Below are 19,039 nucleotides of genomic sequence, written 5' to 3'. Positions count from 1 at the left end.
CTATTATTTTAATTTGTCTTTCCTACATTGGAAGTTTACACATTGTCGTATAGCTTTTAACCATTTACATTTTCTCTTCTGGGAATTAACTATTAATATTCTATGCCTATTTTCCCAATGGGTAGCTTTGGTTTTCCTGACCAGTTGTGTGAACTGTATATAATCTCAACTGCACCTAGGAAGCTGGTGATTTAAATTCATCCTACTTTATTCCTACTCTATTTACCTCTACTAAGCCAAGCAGCCAAATGCAAGGAAGCCTCTGGTTCTATGGGAATCTCAAAGAAGAGGCCCAGTAGAGGGCCTAGGGAAAGGACTAAGAAGCTGACCCATAGAAAATTTGGAAACCCTCAAATGTCTTTACCCCAGACGAATGTTGACATCAGCCTGGCCTCTTGGCTGAGTCCTCCCTGCTCTTGAGAAGAGATTTCTTTCTGGTTTCTTGGCAGAGGGCTAGCAGCAGCTTGTTTGCTGCCTACACCTGCTACACAGCTGTCATAGTAGAGAAGGGTCAATTTCTACTACTTCAGGACTGCCAACACAGCTTCAGTGAATAGACAGGAAAAAATAACAGCACATCTGAAGGATCCACCAACCAGAAAGGAATATAAACTAAAACTATCAGGTCCTTAATAAAATAGAGCTGCTAGAGGAGAAATACAACTGGAACAAAGTAATATGAACACAGGATTCAAAGTGCTATATTAAAAACTCTGGAGTCAAAAACCATTATGTATGAACCAAATACAGTAATAGGCTAAGTGGAAGAGAATAGTCACATGGAGCCCTAAATGAATTGCCTGGAGAATCTACTGGACAAACTATTTTAACACCTTGAGCAAAAATTCAAAGGAAGGCTAAAGATAACAGATTTCAAGGATGGAACCAGGAGATCTAACGTATATAGTTCTAGAAGGAGAAAAAGGAACAAAAAGAAGAGAGACACTTATTCTTGACCTAAAAAAAGCCCTGAGTATATGGGTTCAAAGGGCATGCTGAGTTCCAAGCAGATTTTGTGGTAATAAAAATAAATGATAGTTACTCAGTGCTCAACCTGCTAGGCAATATTCTAAAGGCTTCATATTTATTAACTCATTGAGTCCTCAGAATAGCCCTAACAAAGTAGGTACTATTATCCCCCTTAATCAGCTGAGGGAAAAAGAGGTTAAGTAGATAGCCAGATTGTGAACCTAAGAGGTCTAACTCCAGAGCCTTGATTGAACTGCTTCAAAGTACAAAGACCTGTGTTTAAGTGTGTGCTAAAATTTATGAACTCTAAAGATCAAGATAAAAAAGTCCAGAAGAGAACAAGTTATCAGCAAAAGCAAAAGAGACTGTCATCAGCAGTCTCATCTATAGCAGTTTAAGCCATAAAACTGGGAATACTACTCTATTACTGTACTACTTGAGATAAAAGGACCAAAACTTCTCTAATCAGCCAAAATATTTATTTACCTATCTGGGCGAAACAGATTTGCTGATTAACACAGTTGAGCACTTAACCCCACCCACTCTGATGAAAATACTCAAAAGAGAAATCTAATAGTATTTAATCTTGGTCTTTGCACATGCTATTTCTCCTGTCTGGAATAACTCTTCCCTTTCTTCACCAAATAGCTCAGATTGTCCTAGAAAAAGTTGTCTTTTTCCCGGAAATCTTCTGCAGTTCCCCAAGTCTAAGTCTTTTGCTCTTCCAAAATGCTGTACCACCCAGAATTTTCTTCATTTTAGCACTTAACCGTAATATCTTACAATGACCTTCCACTTCGTTGTCTTATTTTCCCCATAAGATTGTAAGCTCTATGAGGGCAGGGACAGACCTGTCTTGTTCACAGTGGTAGCCCCCACGCCTAGCACAATATCTGCAATATAGTAGGTTGATGGTGTGACTGAATGTTTATATGTAGTCCAAATTTGCAGATCTTTTTTGCCGCTCAGATTGTTCTGGTAGCTATTCAGGGAAAGGAAAGCCTTAAGTTTTTCTTCAGTGGATACATCCTATTCAGGTAGACCTATCGGGTGTGTATATATTTCTATATTCATCTCATGACTATTTTACAGAATTTTATTAAATTCACAAAATTTGTATGTAAATGAATGTATGAAAATCCATATAGGTTCAATTTACACAGGTATATTTACAATGCATTTTATCCATGTTTGCTTCACACTTCTGTTATTTTTGAAGAATAAAATTAATAAAGTATAAGGATGAATTTGCAAAGTTGGTTAAAAATTGGTCAAAAATTCAGATTGATGCTCTAAAAAATAGTATTAATTCTATATTTTTCTGTTTCTCTTCAGATTAAAGCTAAAAATTATGACAAGGTTGAAAAGGTGAGTCCTCAAATACTTTGAATTTTATATTGAAGTTTAAGTTAAAACCTAGTATGTGTAAGACAAATATAGTAAAATGTTAATAAAATTGAATCTGGATGGTGATTTTTTACAAGTTAATTGTACTTATTCAACTTTTTTATATGCTTGAAAATGTTCATCATAAAAATTTTGGAAAAGGAAAAGAAAATAATTATACTCCCCGGACAAATCATGAGAAGCTGAAAATGGGGAAATTATTTGTCTTTTATTTATAAGAGATAAATTCATAAAGGGAGCTGAATTTGTGTTTTTAATGTTCCATTTCATCTATGTCCATGTGAAATTTATTTAACTGGATTCTGATAATATATTCTTGTATTTAAAGCTATTTCAGAGATGCCTTATGAAGGTTTTGCACATTGATTTATGGAAGTGTTATCTTTCATATGTCCGAGAAACCAAGGGTAAACTACCAAGTTACAAGTAAGTGAAACCAGGATCTTAAGAATGCAAGTCATCTCTAGGCACACAGTTAATCCCACATAAACTCACACCTTCTGATAGCTCCAAGTGGGAAGAAATAGCAGGATTTGAAAAGTCAGGATTTCCTAAGAAATTAGTAACCTTGAAAAAAGTGCTTCCAAGAAAATCACTGGCATGAGTCTTATTCTGGAGAATTGAATCGCCCAAGCCCTGTCTATACTGAAACACTGTATATTTGCAACACCAAACCACTTTGTTGACAGACTTGTCAAATTTTTTCAAAAACCATCTTCATACTTGTGGTAGTACCACTTTTGTCAGGTCACAATGCAATGTGCTACTTAAATGATCTAAGGGGTCTCTGACAATTGTAGTGATATAAGGAATCTCTGACAATTGTATTGTGAAGTTGCCATCCCCATTCCGAATTACCCACCTCCCCATCTTTGCCAAATCTAAATAATAGACCTTCTTCTGAGGTGCCATTTTTCTATATAACTAACAGGCAAGTTATGTCTGTTACTAAAATTCTATCTTTATTGTCTTTTCCTGATTATACTTTTTGTTATGATTTTTGTGTTTTGAGACGGTTTCAGCTCTGTCGTACGGGCTGGAGTGCAGTGGCACAATCATGGGTTCACTGTAGCCTCAACCTCTTGGGCTCAAGCGATCCTCCCACCTCAGCCTTCCAAGTAGATGGGACTACAGGCAAGAGCCACCACACCTGGCTGATTTTTTTTCTATTTTTTTGTAGAGATAGGGTCTCCTTATATTTGAGACTCCAAACATAGCAGGGTCTCAAGCGTAAGCTAATGTCCCTAGGCTGGTCTCAAACTACTGAGCTCAAGCAATTCTCCTGCCTCAGCCTCCCAAAATGCTGGAATTACAGGCATAAACCACCACACCTGGTCTGTTTATACTTTATTGTCTTATATTGAAGTGGAAGTTCTTTTTCCCTAATGTACCCTTTACATTTTAACATAAGTTGCATTTTAATAAAACTATACTTTCCAGATTTCTACATTTTACTTTAGAGCTAATAGATCTTAATGTCTCATTAATGAGAGAACCACAAATTTCCACATTTGAATCTGCTATGTATAGAATTATGCAACTTAAAGGATATAAAGATACGTAAGACATGAGCCTTATTTTTGATAAGCTCACAAGCAGTAGATAAAGGCAACAATTTATGATATTGACAAGCTTAACATCAAAGAACAACTTTATATACTTACAAAGATGTCTTTAATTTTTGTTTATAGAGAATGTTCAAATGTTGTTCTGATCCTGTGATCAGAAGTTACGTTTTAGTTATAAATACATTATTTATTTATTTATTTATTTATAGAGACGAGGTCTCACTGTGCTGCCCAGGCTTGTCTCCGACTCCTGGCCTCAGATGATCCTCCTGCCTCAGCCTCCCAAAGCATTGGATTACAGGAATGAACCACCACGTCTATCTTCAAATAATAATTTATTTTTAATTTTTTTTTAGAGACAGGGTCTTGCTCTGTCACCCAGGCTGAAGTGTAATGGTGCAATCATAACTCACTGTAACCTTGAAATCCTGGGCTTAAGCAATCCTCCCACCTCAGCCTTCTGAGTAGCTAGGATTACAGGTGCATGCCACCATGCCCAGCTAATTTTTTTAATTTTTATTTTTTTAGAGACTGGGTTTTGCTATGTTGCACAGGCAGGTCTTGAATTCCTGGTCTCAAGTGATCCTTCTGCCTCGGCCTCCCAAAGCAGTGGGATTACGGGCATGAGCCACCATGTCTGGCCTAATTGTAGATAAATTTTAATAACAAAAAAATTTAAAAACCACGTCTTTCATGTTCATTTCAGAGAAAAAATGGCTCAAGCATATGACTTTGCACTGGATAAAATTGGAATGGAAATTATGTCCTATCAGGTAGAGTTAACACTTTTTAATATATGCACTTAAATGTAAAAATACCAAGAAAGATATTAACATTTTATTTTATTTCTTAGATTTGGGTGGATTACATCAATTTCCTAAAAGGCGTGTAAGTATTTGTATAGTTTTTTTTATATATAAACAGTTGATTTAGCTAAAATATAATTTTTAGTTCTTTGAGAAATCTCCATACTATTTTCCATAGAGTTGTTCTTTGGGTAGATATCCAGTAGTGAGATTGCTGGGTTGAATGAGATTTAGTTATAATATAATTGATGGCATTTCTTATCCGATCTCAGGGAAGCTGTAGGATCTTACGCAGAAAATCAAAGAATAACAGCTGTCCGAAGAGTTTATCAACGAGGTTGTGTTAATCCGATGATCAACATTGAACAACTCTGGAGAGACTATAACAAGTATGAAGAGGTAAATTAGGTCAGAGTAGTTGTTTATTATAAACCAAGCCATTTTAATTTTTATGCATTGTGGATTTGTAGATTATTGCCTTTCTGTATCAGTGTTACACATTTTTTTATTGATTGTAATGAAAGCACTATAATGTTTTTGCAAGGTTTTGAGAGTCTCCATATTAGTGTTATTTTTTAGAGGATACTCTGAAGAACAATAGTTCTTATAAAACTATTTTTATTCTTTGCTAAGCCATATCCACACATTCATACACACACATACACATTGTCATTGACCTATAAAACAGTACCTTTTGAGAATTATGTTTCCAATAGTACCTTTTGGGAATTATTTTTTAGTTGCTGTACACCTCTTTCACCTGATTACAGTGATGTGATTATTGGTTTGAATTTGTGAGGTGTGTGGCTACAATCCAAGATCTTTGTGTTATTGATATCTGCTTTTAATAACTGAGCTAATCAATCTGAATACATAAATACACATGCCAAATAAGCTCTAGCATTAGCATTAAAAGGAAGTTCCTTGGCTGGACATGGTGGCTTACACTTGTAATCCCAGCACTTTGGGAGGCCAAGATGGAAGGATTGCCTGAGCCTGGTAGTTTGAGACCAGCCTGGGCAAGATGGTGAGAGCCCGTCTCTAAAGAGAAAAAAAGAAAGTTCTTCGTATGTATATTGTGATTTGGAAGAACTATATAGGGTAGTGAAATTGTTCCCTCACAGGCATCAGCTGTGGTTTTCAAACTTTATGGTTTTTGGATTTTAACAGTTATTGAAGATCACAAAGAATTTTTTATTTTTATTCTTTTGAGACAGGGTTTTACTCTGTCACCGAGGCTGGAATGCAGTGGCACAATCACAGCTCATTGCAGTCTCAACTTCCTGGGCTCAGGTGATTCTCCCACCTCAGCCTCCCAGGTAGCTAAGACTACTGGCATGCGCCCCACTCTCAAGCTAATTTTTTGTAGAGATGGGGTTTCTCCATGTTGCTCAGGCTGGCCTTGAACTCCTGAGCTCAAGCAATTCGCCTCCCAAAATGTTGAGATTACAGGCACGAGCCACCATGCCTGGCCAAAAACTGTATTTTCCAAAACAAAAAATGTAGTGAGAAGAGTGGCATTCTTTTATATTTTCACAAATCTCTTTCATATCTAGTTTAATAGAAAACACCTGGATTTTCATATCTGCTTCCATTTAGTGTGTTATAATACTAAATGTCATGTAGCCTCTGTAAAACTCCTGTATTTTATGAGAGAGGCAAATAATGTCTTAGTATTATAATGACAACTATTTTGATCTCATGGACTCCCTGAAAGGGTCTTAGAATCCTTGGAGTACTCACTGAGTGGTAGTGTTTATCTTTCCTTGCTACTTCTGTTTGTCTTTTTAAAAAGCGTTATACAACAGAACTAGTTAGAAAAGGGCTATTATCCAGGTGTGATGGCTAATGCCTGTAATCCCAGCACTTTGGGAGGCTGAAGCGGGAGGATTGCTTAAGGCCAGGAGTTTGAGGCCAGCCCAGGCAACATAGCAAGACTACGTCTCAACAAAAAAAAATTTTTTTAATTAGCCAGACCTGGCAGGGCACACCTGTAGTCCTATGTCTGAGGCAGGAGGATTACTTGAGCCCAGGAGTTCAAGGTTCCAGTGAGTTAGGATGGCACCACTGCACTCTAGCCTGGGTGACAGAGGAAGACTCTGTCTATAAAAAAGAAAAAGAAAAGGGCTATCAAAGTCAAGCCATGGATATCTACCCAGATGAATCTGTACATTTTTTTTTTTTTTTGAGATGGAGTCTTGCTCTGTCGCCCAGGCTGGAGTGCAATAGCACGATCTCGGCTCACTGCAACCTCTGCCTCGCCATTTCAAGCAATTCTCCTGCCTCAGGCTCCCAAGTAGCTGGGATTACAGGTGCACACCACCACACCCAGCTAATTTTTTTGTATTTTTAGTAGAAACGGGGTTTCACCATGTTGGCCAGGCTGGTCATGAACTCCTGACCTCAAGTGATCCACCCAACTCGGCCTCCCAAAGTGCTAAGATTACAGGCATGAGCCATGTCATTTTTTTCAGTAGAATCTTATATGAAATTATTGACCCTTTTCAAATGATTCTATCTTTAAAAGTTCCTGATAAATGGAAACTTACTGCCAGCTCATAAGACATAAGCACATCCTCCTTGATCTTTGCAATGTATAATGTGATTGAACCTTTTTTCCCTGCTTTTCATGAGCTGTATGAACCTTTATTAAACAAGAAATCTTTTAAAATAAAAATTTAGTTATTTAGTAAATGAATCAATTAACTGTATTGTGCTAATTTTTAAGAAACTATACTTAATTTTAAAATATTTTTGTTTTTCTAGGGTATCAATATTCATTTAGCTAAAAAAATGATTGAAGATCGGAGTAGAGATTATATGAATGCTAGACGGGTAGCAAAGGTATGGAATTCCATCAGGCTATTTTAATGATTATTATGAGTCTGTTGTTTACAGCAGAGCTTTCCCTGTCTGGTATTACTGTTGATATTTTCAATCATTAGCAATCTTAACAGCAATTAATTGCAAAGTCTGAGGAGATGACATATTTGAAATATCTCCTTTGTAAGAACAAAATATAATAAATTGGGTTTAGAAGAAATTGTTTTTAAAAATATGGAAACAGGACATAGAGAAAGACAAGGCTCTACTTAGAATTGATGAAGTAATTCTTTTCCCTCTATTATTTGGGTTCGTCTGAATATTGTATTACTCTGTGGTCTAATAACATAGCTCTCAGGGACACATTTTGATTGTGTGCATACCTTTCCATTCATTGACACTCTTAGAAGTTAGGAAAAATAGCCTATTAATACAAACTATTGAAATTTTAAAAGACAGTTTCTCCAAAGATGGCAATAATAATGCCACCAGATCTTCAATCCTATTGATCTGTCAACTCTTATATCCTGGAAAGTAACCTCCTAGATCACTTATAGAGAGGGCCCATGGGTGTTTTGTTCACCCACTCCTGGGAACCTGTTCTTGAGTGGGTAATACTCTTATCTTTCTCTCTACTCTTAGTTTTTAGATTAGATTAACAAAGTGGTATTTGGAAAAAGCAGGCATTTTGAACAGTCTTCCAAATGGATCTACCCCATCCCCCATATATCTGAGTTGTTCCTGGCTCACCAAAGAATTCTAAATCCTTGTCTAGGAATATGAGACAGTAATGAAAGGCTTGGACCGTAATGCTCCCTCGGTGCCTCCTCAGAATACTCCTCAAGAAGCTCAACAAGTAGATATGTGGAAGAAATATATACAGTGGGAAAAGAGCAACCCTCTTCGTACAGAGGATCAGACCCTTATAACAAAAAGAGGTAACAAGATTAACCCTCATGGGACTTCAGTTACATGTATGTTAGGCCACTTGGTATCCCCATAGGTTACTAAAATTTTTTTACCCCTAATCTTTTTTTCTTTTGTTCTTCAGATTCAATAATTCCTATAGATCTATCTCCATATTCACTGAACCTTTGTTTTCATCATATGCAGTCTGTAATTAAGCCCATCCAGTGAACGCTTTATTTCAGATACTATATTTTTCAATTCTATAAATTTCCATTTTAGAAATTTTTTATTTTTTATATTTCTTTTTTATGGTGTCCATTTCTTAGTTGAGATTCCTTGTGTGTTCATTACCATCTTTTTCTTTGTTTCTTTGAACATATTTATAACAGTAGTTATAAAGTCCTCATCTGCCAATTCCAACATCTGGGCCTTCAACCACCATGGAGTTTATTTTCTTTGATTGCTTTTTCTCTTGACTGTGGTTTACATTTTTCTATTTCCTGTTTAAATTTTTTCTTTTAGATATTGTACAAATGTACAAATGAAACATTGTAAAGACTGTAGATTCTGTCATCTTCCTCTGAAGAATGTTGTTTTATTTTAGCAGGAAGTTAAATATTACTGTCAGATTACTTGGACTTTGTGGAGCCTTGGGTTTTATACTATGAAGAGAGGTCTGTTTTAGTTTTACCGTTAATCTCAGATTAAATACCTTATTCTTGGGACATAGTCTTTACTCCTAAGACAATGAAAAGTCTAAGGTGTTTACCCCAACCATCTAATTGGATGGGACTCAAATTCTAAACTTCATCTCCCTTAGTTGCTGAGGTATCTATTCAACTCTTTCCGCCTTCCAGCTTTGTTTTCTGTTGGTCTGTTTGTATTCTTCCCTGTGTATGTACATTTTAGGGATCACCTGAGGATTTGAGAACATTTATGCCCAGATTTTCAGGCTCTGGCTTTCTCCTTTTGGGGATGTCTCCTCAATTTCCAGCTGCTCTCATAGGCCAGAACTCCATGTTACTTCAAGACAGTAAGACTGCAGCATTATGACTTGAGTTCTAGCTATCCCAGAAGTGCACAACATGGGCATGCGTTTGAAGGGAAAAGCCATATTTAAATATGGATCTCACCTAGTGTTGTTCTGTCTTTTTAAGGGCTCAATCTCCTGATTTCTGCTTCTTTTGGTCATTTCCAGTACATTTAGATAGTTGCTTTTGTGTTTGTTTATAATTTTTACTTGCTGAGGGGTGGTCTGATACAAACTACTCTGCCAGTGCCAGACTCTTAATTTGGAGCTTTATTGAATTCCTCAATCTTATCTTGCTGTCTTACTTGTAGGTCTTTGCAAATATTGTTTCCTTTGCCCACTCCATTTTTGTATCTACCCCATCCTTACTCCACTTCACTTATTTGCCTCTGACCAGCTTCATCCCTTCTTCAGGTGTTGTGTTAGATGTCAGTTCCTTAGTGAAGACTTTCTTGAGTCCCTAAACTATGTTAAGTCCTGCTGCTGTAAGTTTTCAGAGTATACTGTACTTTTATCATCATAATACTTTTGATCTTTGCTTTCTGTCTATCCTCCCCATATACTGCAGACTTCTTGAACATAGGAAGTCTTATTCACTGGTATATTCACTGTGCCTTCCACATTCCCTGGCATATAGTTGTGCTCCATAAGTATTAACTTAGGCTGGGTGCAGTGGCTCACATCTGTAATCCCAGCACTTTGGGAGGCTGAGGCGGGAGGATTGCTTGAGCCTGGGGGTTCAAGACAAGCCTTGGCAACATGGTGAAACCCCATCTCTATACAAGATTTTTTTTTTTTTTGAGACGGAGTCTTGCTCTGTCGCCCAGGCTGGAGTGCAGTGGCGCGATCTCCACTCACTGCAAGCTCTGCCTCCCGGGTTCATGCCATTCTCCTGCCTCAGCCTCCAGAGTAGCTGGGACTACAGGCACCCACCACCACGCCCGGCTAATTTTTTGTATTTCAGTAGAGACAGAGTTTCACCATGTTAGCCAGGATGGTCTCGATCTCCTGACCTCGTGATCCGCCCGCCTCAGCCTCCCAGAGTGCTGGGATTACAGATGTGAGCCACTGCACCCGGCCACAAGATTTTTAAAAATAAGCCAGATGTGGTGGCACACACCTGGTCTCAGCTACTTGGGAGGCTGAGGCAGGAAAACCACTTGAGCCCAGGAGGTCGAGGCTGCAGTGAACCATATTTGTGCCACTGCACTCCAACCTACGTGACAGAGACCCTGCTTCCAAAAATAAAAAAAATTAATAAGTGATGGATAGATGGAGGGAGCTTAGATGGATGATGGTGCCAGAAATCACTAAAGCTTTTTATTTCTAATTATCATTAATTTTTGAGGATCCTAATTTGGTTATGATATTTATATTGATAGTTTTACAAATAATAATTATTTTAATTGACTGTTGTTTGTTAATTTCTTCCCTTAGTTATGTTTGCTTATGAACAGTGCCTGCTTGTGCTGGGCCATCACCCTGATATTTGGTATGAAGCTGCCCAGTATCTTGAGCAGTCAAGTAAACTGCTCGCAGAAAAGGGAGTAAGTGTTCCTTCCCTATCCCCACTTTGATATTTTTGTGGTTTTGATATAGCAGTGATTTACTGAAAAATATAACTGAATTTTGGTAATAAAGCATAAGTATTGAAAATTTAAGCTTATGTTCATATGAATCTTAGTGACACATATAATTAGACCTCCTTAGAATTAAAATAAACTGGCAGTTTTTTAACGTATCAAAGTGATGAATCATTTAGAGTACTTGCATAGTTATTTTGTAAGTTAAAATAATGAAAGGAGTTTTTGGAATTTTTTTAGAATCCAGAAATGCATATGTGTTTATGTATGTGTGTATGTGGATACATATATGTGTGTGTACATACATGTATGCTTTCTTAGACACATAAATAAAATAAAGTAACTATTAATTTTATTCTCTCACAACTATATTAAAATTATTGAAGATGAGCTTTCTTTTTTTTCTCCTAGGATATGAATAATGCCAAATTATTTAGTGATGAAGCTGCTAATATATATGAAAGAGCCATAAGCACTTTATTGAAGAAGAATATGCTTCTTTATTTTGCATATGCAGATTATGAAGAGGTAAGTAAAAATGTTTAGAGCCTTCTTATAATTCAATTTTTTAGTGCAGGACTGAACTTTTTTCTGGCTGCTTGTTTTCCAGGCATATTGCTTTTGGTAGACAGAGATGATGCCAAATGAACAGTTATTAGTTGTCAGCTTATACTATATTTATGCTCAATGGAGATGCCATTGGAGGTGGGAGGTTATAGCCTTTGGATTCCTTAGAGCTCAAATCCTGCTTATTTATGACCATATGTTGATATTCACTTCTTCTGTACCACCTTAGAGTCGCATGAAGTATGAAAAGGTTCACAGTATATATAACAGACTTCTGGCAATTGAGGATATTGACCCCACCTTGGTGAGTAACTTTACAAATCTTTTTTTCCACCTTTACAGTCTTATCTAACAAAAAATAATTTAAATTTATATACAATAAAATTCACTGTTTTTGTTGTATAGTTCTATTAATCTTGACAAATAACTTTGAGTCATGGGATCCCCACCACAATTAAGATAGAAAACACCTCCACCATCCTCCAAAAATTCCCTCATGTGACCCCTTTGTAGATATAACCCTTCTCTCTGCCCTTACCTCTGACAATTACTGATCTGTTTTCTGCTAGAATTTTTTCTTTTTAATGCAGCAGTATAAAATAGATACAGAGGCACTTTCTCTAACACTTTCTTTGTGATCATGGTTTGAAGCCACTTTATGCCACAGAACTGTTACTTAATAAATATTTCTTTTTAAATGAGGCAGGAGAAACCGACATCCTGGGAAGAAATTAGACTGAAACTGACTTTATGCTAAATCCTGCTCTATCATAGTGGTTTTCAAAGTCCCGAGTGCAAAAGTGCAGTGGTGCTCTCCCATTGGGAGAGGAAGGGGACAGGCTTGTGGGTGTGTCTCTAGAACCTCTGCCTCAAGTCAATTATAGCTACACTACTTTTTCTTGTTAATGATTCATATTGGAATTCCACTGCTATAATTTCTACATTCATCATCTTATAGTTCATTCCACAAACATATCTGGCAAATATATTGCTGGAGTCTATGCATTGTGCTAGACTCCAGCAACATTAATGACAAACTAGATGAAATTCCTTTTCTTGAGGAACTCATAGTCCATCCATCCATCCATCCATAAAAACTGGGTAATATAGCTAGACATTATCAATACTGGGCAAACCAGGACCCTACTAATTAGTCATTTGTTCACTAAACAAAACTGCATACTCATGATGTGCTGGACACTCTGTAGGTGCTGGGTATAAAATGGCTTATAGTTTATCTGTGAAGTTCTATTATATGTTGTTTCGAAAATAGAGTAGTGGGCTTTTAAAAAGAAACCAAGAAAATGTGAAGTTAAACATGTATTGCAGGCTGGGCGCGGTAGTTCACACCTGTAATCCCAGCACTTTGGGAGGCTGAGGCAGGTGGATCACAAGGTCAGGAGATTGAGACCAGCCTGGCTAAAATGGCGAAACCCCGTCTCTACTAAAAATACAAAAATTAGCCGGGTCTGGTGGCGTATGCCTGTAGTCCCAGCTACTCGGGAGCCTGAGGCAGGAGAATGGCTTGACCCCGGGAGGCAGAGGTTGCAGTGAGCCAAGATCCCACCACTGCACTCCAGCCTGGGCAATGGAGCAAGACTCCATCTCAAAAAAAAAAAAAAACATGTATTGTAAAATGTGCTTGTATTAAACCAACCTTTGACTTTTTTAGATACTGGCATTCATTAATGGAGTATGTTCTAGTAGTGTCACACTTTTCACTCTTAAACTTTAATTTACATATTCTAGAATTAGATGATGGTGATGATTGCACAACCTTGTGAATATATTTAAAACCACTGAATTGTAAAGGGTGAATTTTGTGGTATGTGAATTATATCTCAATAAAAAACAAATTAATTTGCATGCATCTCTAATACCAGAAAAAAATTAGATTGTGGATTTAAATAGAATATTATCTAAATTCCTACTTTCTAATTTATTGGGTACTGAGGATTGCTTTCTTATGCAGGAAACATACTGCCTAATTTGTAGAACACAAATACTTTCTTTTGCATAGGTATATATCCAATATATGAAATTTGCACGGAGAGCAGAAGGCATCAAATCTGGAAGAATGATATTTAAAAAAGCAAGAGAAGACACCAGAACCCGCCACCATGTCTATGTTACTGCAGCACTCATGGAATATTACTGTAGTAAGGTAAATACTGAAATACAAGTGTAAAGGTAAAACAACTTCCTTCATCTGAGGTTCGTAAAAGAAAGGTGATTTTAGCTTCTGTCATTAAGCTTTTATTGCTCCATTTTGTAAAGGCAGTCTAAGTGTATCTGTGTAAAATTATATGCAGCATCATCCAAATCCCCAACTACTTGCTAATTTATGCTTCATTAATCACTATATTTCTAATTTGTGCTTTATTAATCACTATATTAATTATTCTTTAGTGATTTCTAATCACTAAACTCCTTTGAATAGTTTCTAGCTTAGCAATTTTTACTTAACATTTTGTTTTAATTCTTATGTATTTTGTCATATTTAGGTATAATTTTAATATTCTTTTAAGTGTTTTATCTGACTTTCATGGAAATCTGTACTTTCTTTACTTGTAGGACAAATCTGTTGCCTTTAAGATTTTTGAGCTGGGGCTAAAAAAATATGGAGACATTCCAGAGTATGTCCTGGCCTATATTGACTATCTTTCTCACCTCAATGGTAGGTTGATTCTAGAATCTATAATGGTTACTTAATATTAAACCATCTGAAATTATGTTGCTAGATTTCTTCCTTCTTGAATGTATTATAATTTTGACACAGCAGACAGGCACTTGTTAGGCACTCAAGAAATACTTGTGGCATATCAACCATGAATATATTCACTGAGCAATGGTAGATGTTTTTTGACTCTGCAGAACTGTCTTTATTCAGTAAAGTACTATCAGTAGTGGGATAAAGCTTCAAAGTCAGAGTCAGGAGACACAGAGTTGTTTATATTCATCTCTGATGACTCTGGGCAAATCATCTCCTGTTACCTGGAAGGAAAACAAGCAAACAAAAAACCCTCTAGCCACCAAAACTCAAACTCAAAAGATGCCCAAATAGTAAAGTAAAACACTTTGAGGATACTGGGGAAAAGATTCATAAAGAAACATTTTGGTTTTTAGTATTTATTTCCCTATTCTGTTGTACGAATAACACTGGCCATCCTTTATTGAGTTCCTACCAGGCACTGTGCTAGATAATTCATATATGTATATCATTTAGTCTAGTTAACAACAGTCCACAATGTGTAATTTCTTAACAAAAAAAGATGTAGTATAAAAGTTGTTTTTTTAGCTAGGTGTGGTGGCGTATGCCTATAGTCTCAGATACTTGGAAGGATCACTTGAGCCCAGGAATTGGAGGTCACAGTGAGCTGTGATCACGCCACTGTACTCCATCTAGCCTGGATGACAGAGCAAGACCCTGTCTCTAAAAAACATTTAAAAATAAATGAATAGGCCGGGTGTGGTGAATTACACCTGTAATCCCAGCACTTTGGGAAGCTGAGGCAGGCAGATCACCCGAGGCCAGGAGTTTGAGACCAGCCTGGCCAACATGGCGAAACCCTGTCTCTACTAAATATATAAAAAATTAGCTGGGTGTGGTGGCAGAAGCCTGTAATTCCAGCTACTGGGGAGGCTGAGGCAGGAGAATCGCTTGAGCCCTGGAGATGGAGGCTATAGTGAGCCAAGATGGTGCCATTGTACTCCAGCCTGGGCAAAAAGAGCAAAACTCTGCCTCAAAAAAAAATAATAATAAAGTAAATAAATAAATAAAAATAAATAAATACATCACTAAAAGTTGGCTTAAGAAAGAAATATGCAATTATGTGTCATGTAAATTATTATAGAATTAGATATCATAGGTATAAATCAGTAATTTTAATATTTCAGAAAAATAGAGCATTCTATTTACCTAAATAATATAAAAGAATAAAACTTAAATATGATTTTGTATTTCAGCTTAATGGTTCTACATTCTGGGAAAAAGACTTAACTCCAAAATATGAGATAGTGGGGCATTTAATATTCCTCATCAATCTTAAATTGTTTTGCCTGATTTTTTTTAGAATAATTACTAGTATGTGGTTTTACTTTTTTAAAAGGAGGATATCTGGTGTTAGCATTATTGTCTTCCAAAATCAGTGTCTTAGATGATTCTTTCATTCATCTGTCCATGTACCCATCCATGAAACATTTATTCATTACCTTCTGGTTACTAGGGTCTGGGAATACAAAGGTGAATAGGATTCAGAAGAACGTTTTTGTGGGGGAATCCAATGTGTAAATATAATTGCATCATCATTTGATGTTTCATTGTAGCATAGTTCTGAGTTTAGGTGTATAATCTTAAACTTCAGTTTTCTCATCTGCAGAATGGTCATAATAAGAATACCTTTCATAGGACTGTTGAGAGGGTAAATGAGTTTTTGCATGTGTTTCACTTATATATAGAATGTTGTGATTATTCCATAAATGTTAACTATTTATGATGAGGGTGGTGATCATTAAAAATGTGCTAAATACTATAATAGATTCCTGAATGAAGTACGGTGGAAGCACAGAGAAGAGAGTATAATTTAAGTTATAGAGCTATGCTGCACAATTATGGTAGTCACTAGACTATTAGGTATTGAGCACTTGAAATGTGGCTAGCCTGGGCTGGGTGTGGTAGCTCACACCTGTAATCCCAGCACTTGGGGAGGCCGAGGCAGGCAGATCACAAGGTGAGGAGTTCCAGACCAGCCTGGCCAATATGGTGAAACCCCGTCTCTACTAAAAATATAAAAACTAGCCGGGCATGGTGGCGTGCACCTGTAGTCCCAGCTACTCGGGAGGCTGAGGCAGAAGAATCGCTTGAACCTGGGAGACAGATGTTGCAGTGAGCTGATATTGCACCACTGCACTCCAGCCTGGGTGACAGAGCGAGACTCCATCTCAAAAAAGAAAAAAGAAATGTGGCTAGGCCAAAATGAGTTGTGGTGTAAGTGTGTAAATACATACCAGATTTCAAAGACTTAGTACAAAAAAAATGTAAACTATCTTAACAATTTTTCATATTGATTACATGTGGAAATAAGATTTGGATATATTAGGTTGATTATATTAATTTCACCTGTTTTTACCCATTTTATTAAATTCCATATGTGGCTTGTATTATATTGCTGATGGACAGCAGTGTTCTAGAGGGTGTCATAGAGAAGGGCACATGAGTTGGATTTTGAGAGATGAGTGGTAGTTAGCCAGGTAAAGAAAGATAAATGCATTATTCTTGGCAGAGAGCACAACATGTAGGCAGGCAGTGTGAAAGTTCTGTGGAATGGTAAAAAGTGTGTCTGGAGCAAAGCTTGGGATAAAACAGAAAAAGATAAAATGTAACATTTGTTTAACATTTTTTAAAGTATAATATGTTAAATTGAAGATAGAAGCCAAAAAAATAGCGCCATCTTCTTTGGTCTAATATATTTAATTTATTGGCTTTATTTTGTATATGGACATGTAATAAACTGAATAATTACTCTCAGGCAGTAAAAAACAACTCCTCTGCTGGGTTAATTTTTCTTTTGAACAGCTTTATTGAAGTATAATTTGTATACTATAAGTCCATCCATTAGGTGTACAATTCAGTGGTTGTTAGTAATAGATTCAATGGTTGTTGTTACTGTTAGATTCTTAAGTTTTAAAAGATAACTTAGAGTTTAGCAAGAAGTGTCATTTTCCCACTTCCAGATATAGAGGACCTCCTGAGACTCTTAAAATTTAATACACCTCTGTCAACAATTCTTAATTCATTTACATTTCCATATTTACCTGCCAACCTAGATATTGTGCCTCTGCAAGAGTTAAAGTAGCTAAATATAGCATAGTCCTGGTGCCTCAAAATAAGAAACTCAATTATTTCTAAGTTTGAGTTTGCCATCCTTCCACGTTCAATGTATTTAAAAAATAGCACTAGTCTGACTAATGTCAGCAGATATGTACTTGTCATTATTTTTAAAAGGCAAATGGGATACCTGGTTCAGACAGCACTGTTATAAATGGTTTTGCATTAGAACTGCAGTATAGTAGAGGAGGGCTGAACTAGAAGGGAAAAAAACATGGCTTCCAGTTACTGCTCTGCTACTCAATCACCAAGAGCCAGATCAAATCTCTTAATCTTTCTAAAGCTCAAGTTTCCTCATCTGTAAAAATCAAGTGTGATAATAGTTAAACCTTTCTGCAAAGGATTTTTATAAGGATGAAGTGAGATAATGCATATGAAAATATTGTTGCATCGTACAAGTGAATTAAAAAAAAACATTTAAAATCTTTTTCAATATCCTAGAGGACAATAATACCCGAGTTTTGTTTGAACGAGTTTTAACATCTGGAAGCCTTCCTCCTGAGAAGTCTGGGTAAGCCATTGTGAAAAGCTGTTGATCAGGTTCTAAAGACAGCTTTCTTACCTGAATTGTGGTCTATGGGGTGAATGTTTGCTTGAGTATGAGTTTCAAGAGAAATTTCCTTTCCTTCTCAAGATTTCTTTTACCTATCAGCAATACTTTTATACCTGTTTAAGATTATTTTTAAATTTCTGCACAGTGATTAGAATTGTTTTTAAGAGATGCCATAGCAATTTATTATCATCTTTCTTGTTTACTATATATCCCTAACCAGAAACTGTGGCTCATGCCTGTAATCCCAGCATTTTGGGAGGCCAAGGTGGAGATGACTTTAGCCCAGGAGTTTGAGACCAGCCTGGGCAACATAGTGAGACCCGATCTATACAAAAACTGTTAAAAATTAGCTGGGTGTGGTGGTGCATGCCTGTCGTCCCAGATACTGGGAGATGGAGGTGGGAGCTGGAGGACTGCTTGAGCCCAGGAGGTTGAGGCTCCAGTGAGCTATGATCACACCTCTGCACTCCAGCCTGGGTGACAGAGTGAGACTCTGTCTCAAAAAAAAAAAAAAAAAAAAAAAAAAAAAAAAAAACCACCATATATCTATATATATATCCCTAGAAATTGATATTAACATTTTAAGAGAGGCATTCTGAAATTTTCACCTCCCTTACTCAAAAGCAAAGACTCTTGTATATTCAAAGTTTGTTTTACATATTATGTCTCTGACTTACGGTTTTCTCTGTTAGTTTTACCATACAGAGGAACACTTGTCAAGTGGTACAGTGGATATATTATAGTAAGGCTTTGGAGTCTTGGGTTCAATATCCAGCTAGATGGCAAATTTCATAGCTATACCAATCTTCACTTTCTTATTAACAATAATGTCTACCAGTGTAGGATTTTTTGTGATAGCCACATATCTGGTATATGAGAGGCACTTAATATATTACTTTAGTACAAAGGTGAATAGTGACATTTAAGTAGTCTCAGA

The 19,039-nt window shown here is 36.6% G+C and overlaps 1 protein-coding gene across 1 annotated transcript in view; it reads left to right on the top strand.

Annotated features, from left to right (window-relative positions):
• CSTF3 (cleavage stimulation factor subunit 3) overlaps positions 1 to 19,039 on the top strand; it is a 77,496-nt gene that overhangs the window by 51,384 nt on the left and 7,073 nt on the right. Inside the window, exons 4-16 of the mRNA XM_003254380.3 lie at positions 2,305 to 2,337; positions 2,705 to 2,802; positions 4,651 to 4,717; positions 4,798 to 4,832; positions 5,023 to 5,149; positions 7,517 to 7,594; positions 8,349 to 8,511; positions 10,950 to 11,059; positions 11,507 to 11,623; positions 11,892 to 11,966; positions 13,683 to 13,826; positions 14,237 to 14,339; positions 17,991 to 18,060. Coding sequence (XP_003254428.1) covers positions 2,305 to 2,337; positions 2,705 to 2,802; positions 4,651 to 4,717; positions 4,798 to 4,832; positions 5,023 to 5,149; positions 7,517 to 7,594; positions 8,349 to 8,511; positions 10,950 to 11,059; positions 11,507 to 11,623; positions 11,892 to 11,966; positions 13,683 to 13,826; positions 14,237 to 14,339; positions 17,991 to 18,060 — 1,220 coding nt within the window. The remainder of the gene's footprint in view (positions 1 to 2,304; positions 2,338 to 2,704; positions 2,803 to 4,650; positions 4,718 to 4,797; positions 4,833 to 5,022; positions 5,150 to 7,516; positions 7,595 to 8,348; positions 8,512 to 10,949; positions 11,060 to 11,506; positions 11,624 to 11,891; positions 11,967 to 13,682; positions 13,827 to 14,236; positions 14,340 to 17,990; positions 18,061 to 19,039) is intronic.

The sequence above is a fragment of the Nomascus leucogenys genome, chromosome 15, assembly GCF_006542625.1.
Source record: "Nomascus leucogenys isolate Asia chromosome 15, Asia_NLE_v1, whole genome shotgun sequence".
Classification (NCBI taxonomy): domain Eukaryota; kingdom Metazoa; phylum Chordata; class Mammalia; order Primates; family Hylobatidae; genus Nomascus; species Nomascus leucogenys.
The sequence above is the reverse complement of the archived record's forward strand: the minus strand, read 5'-3'. Positions and strand labels throughout refer to the sequence as shown.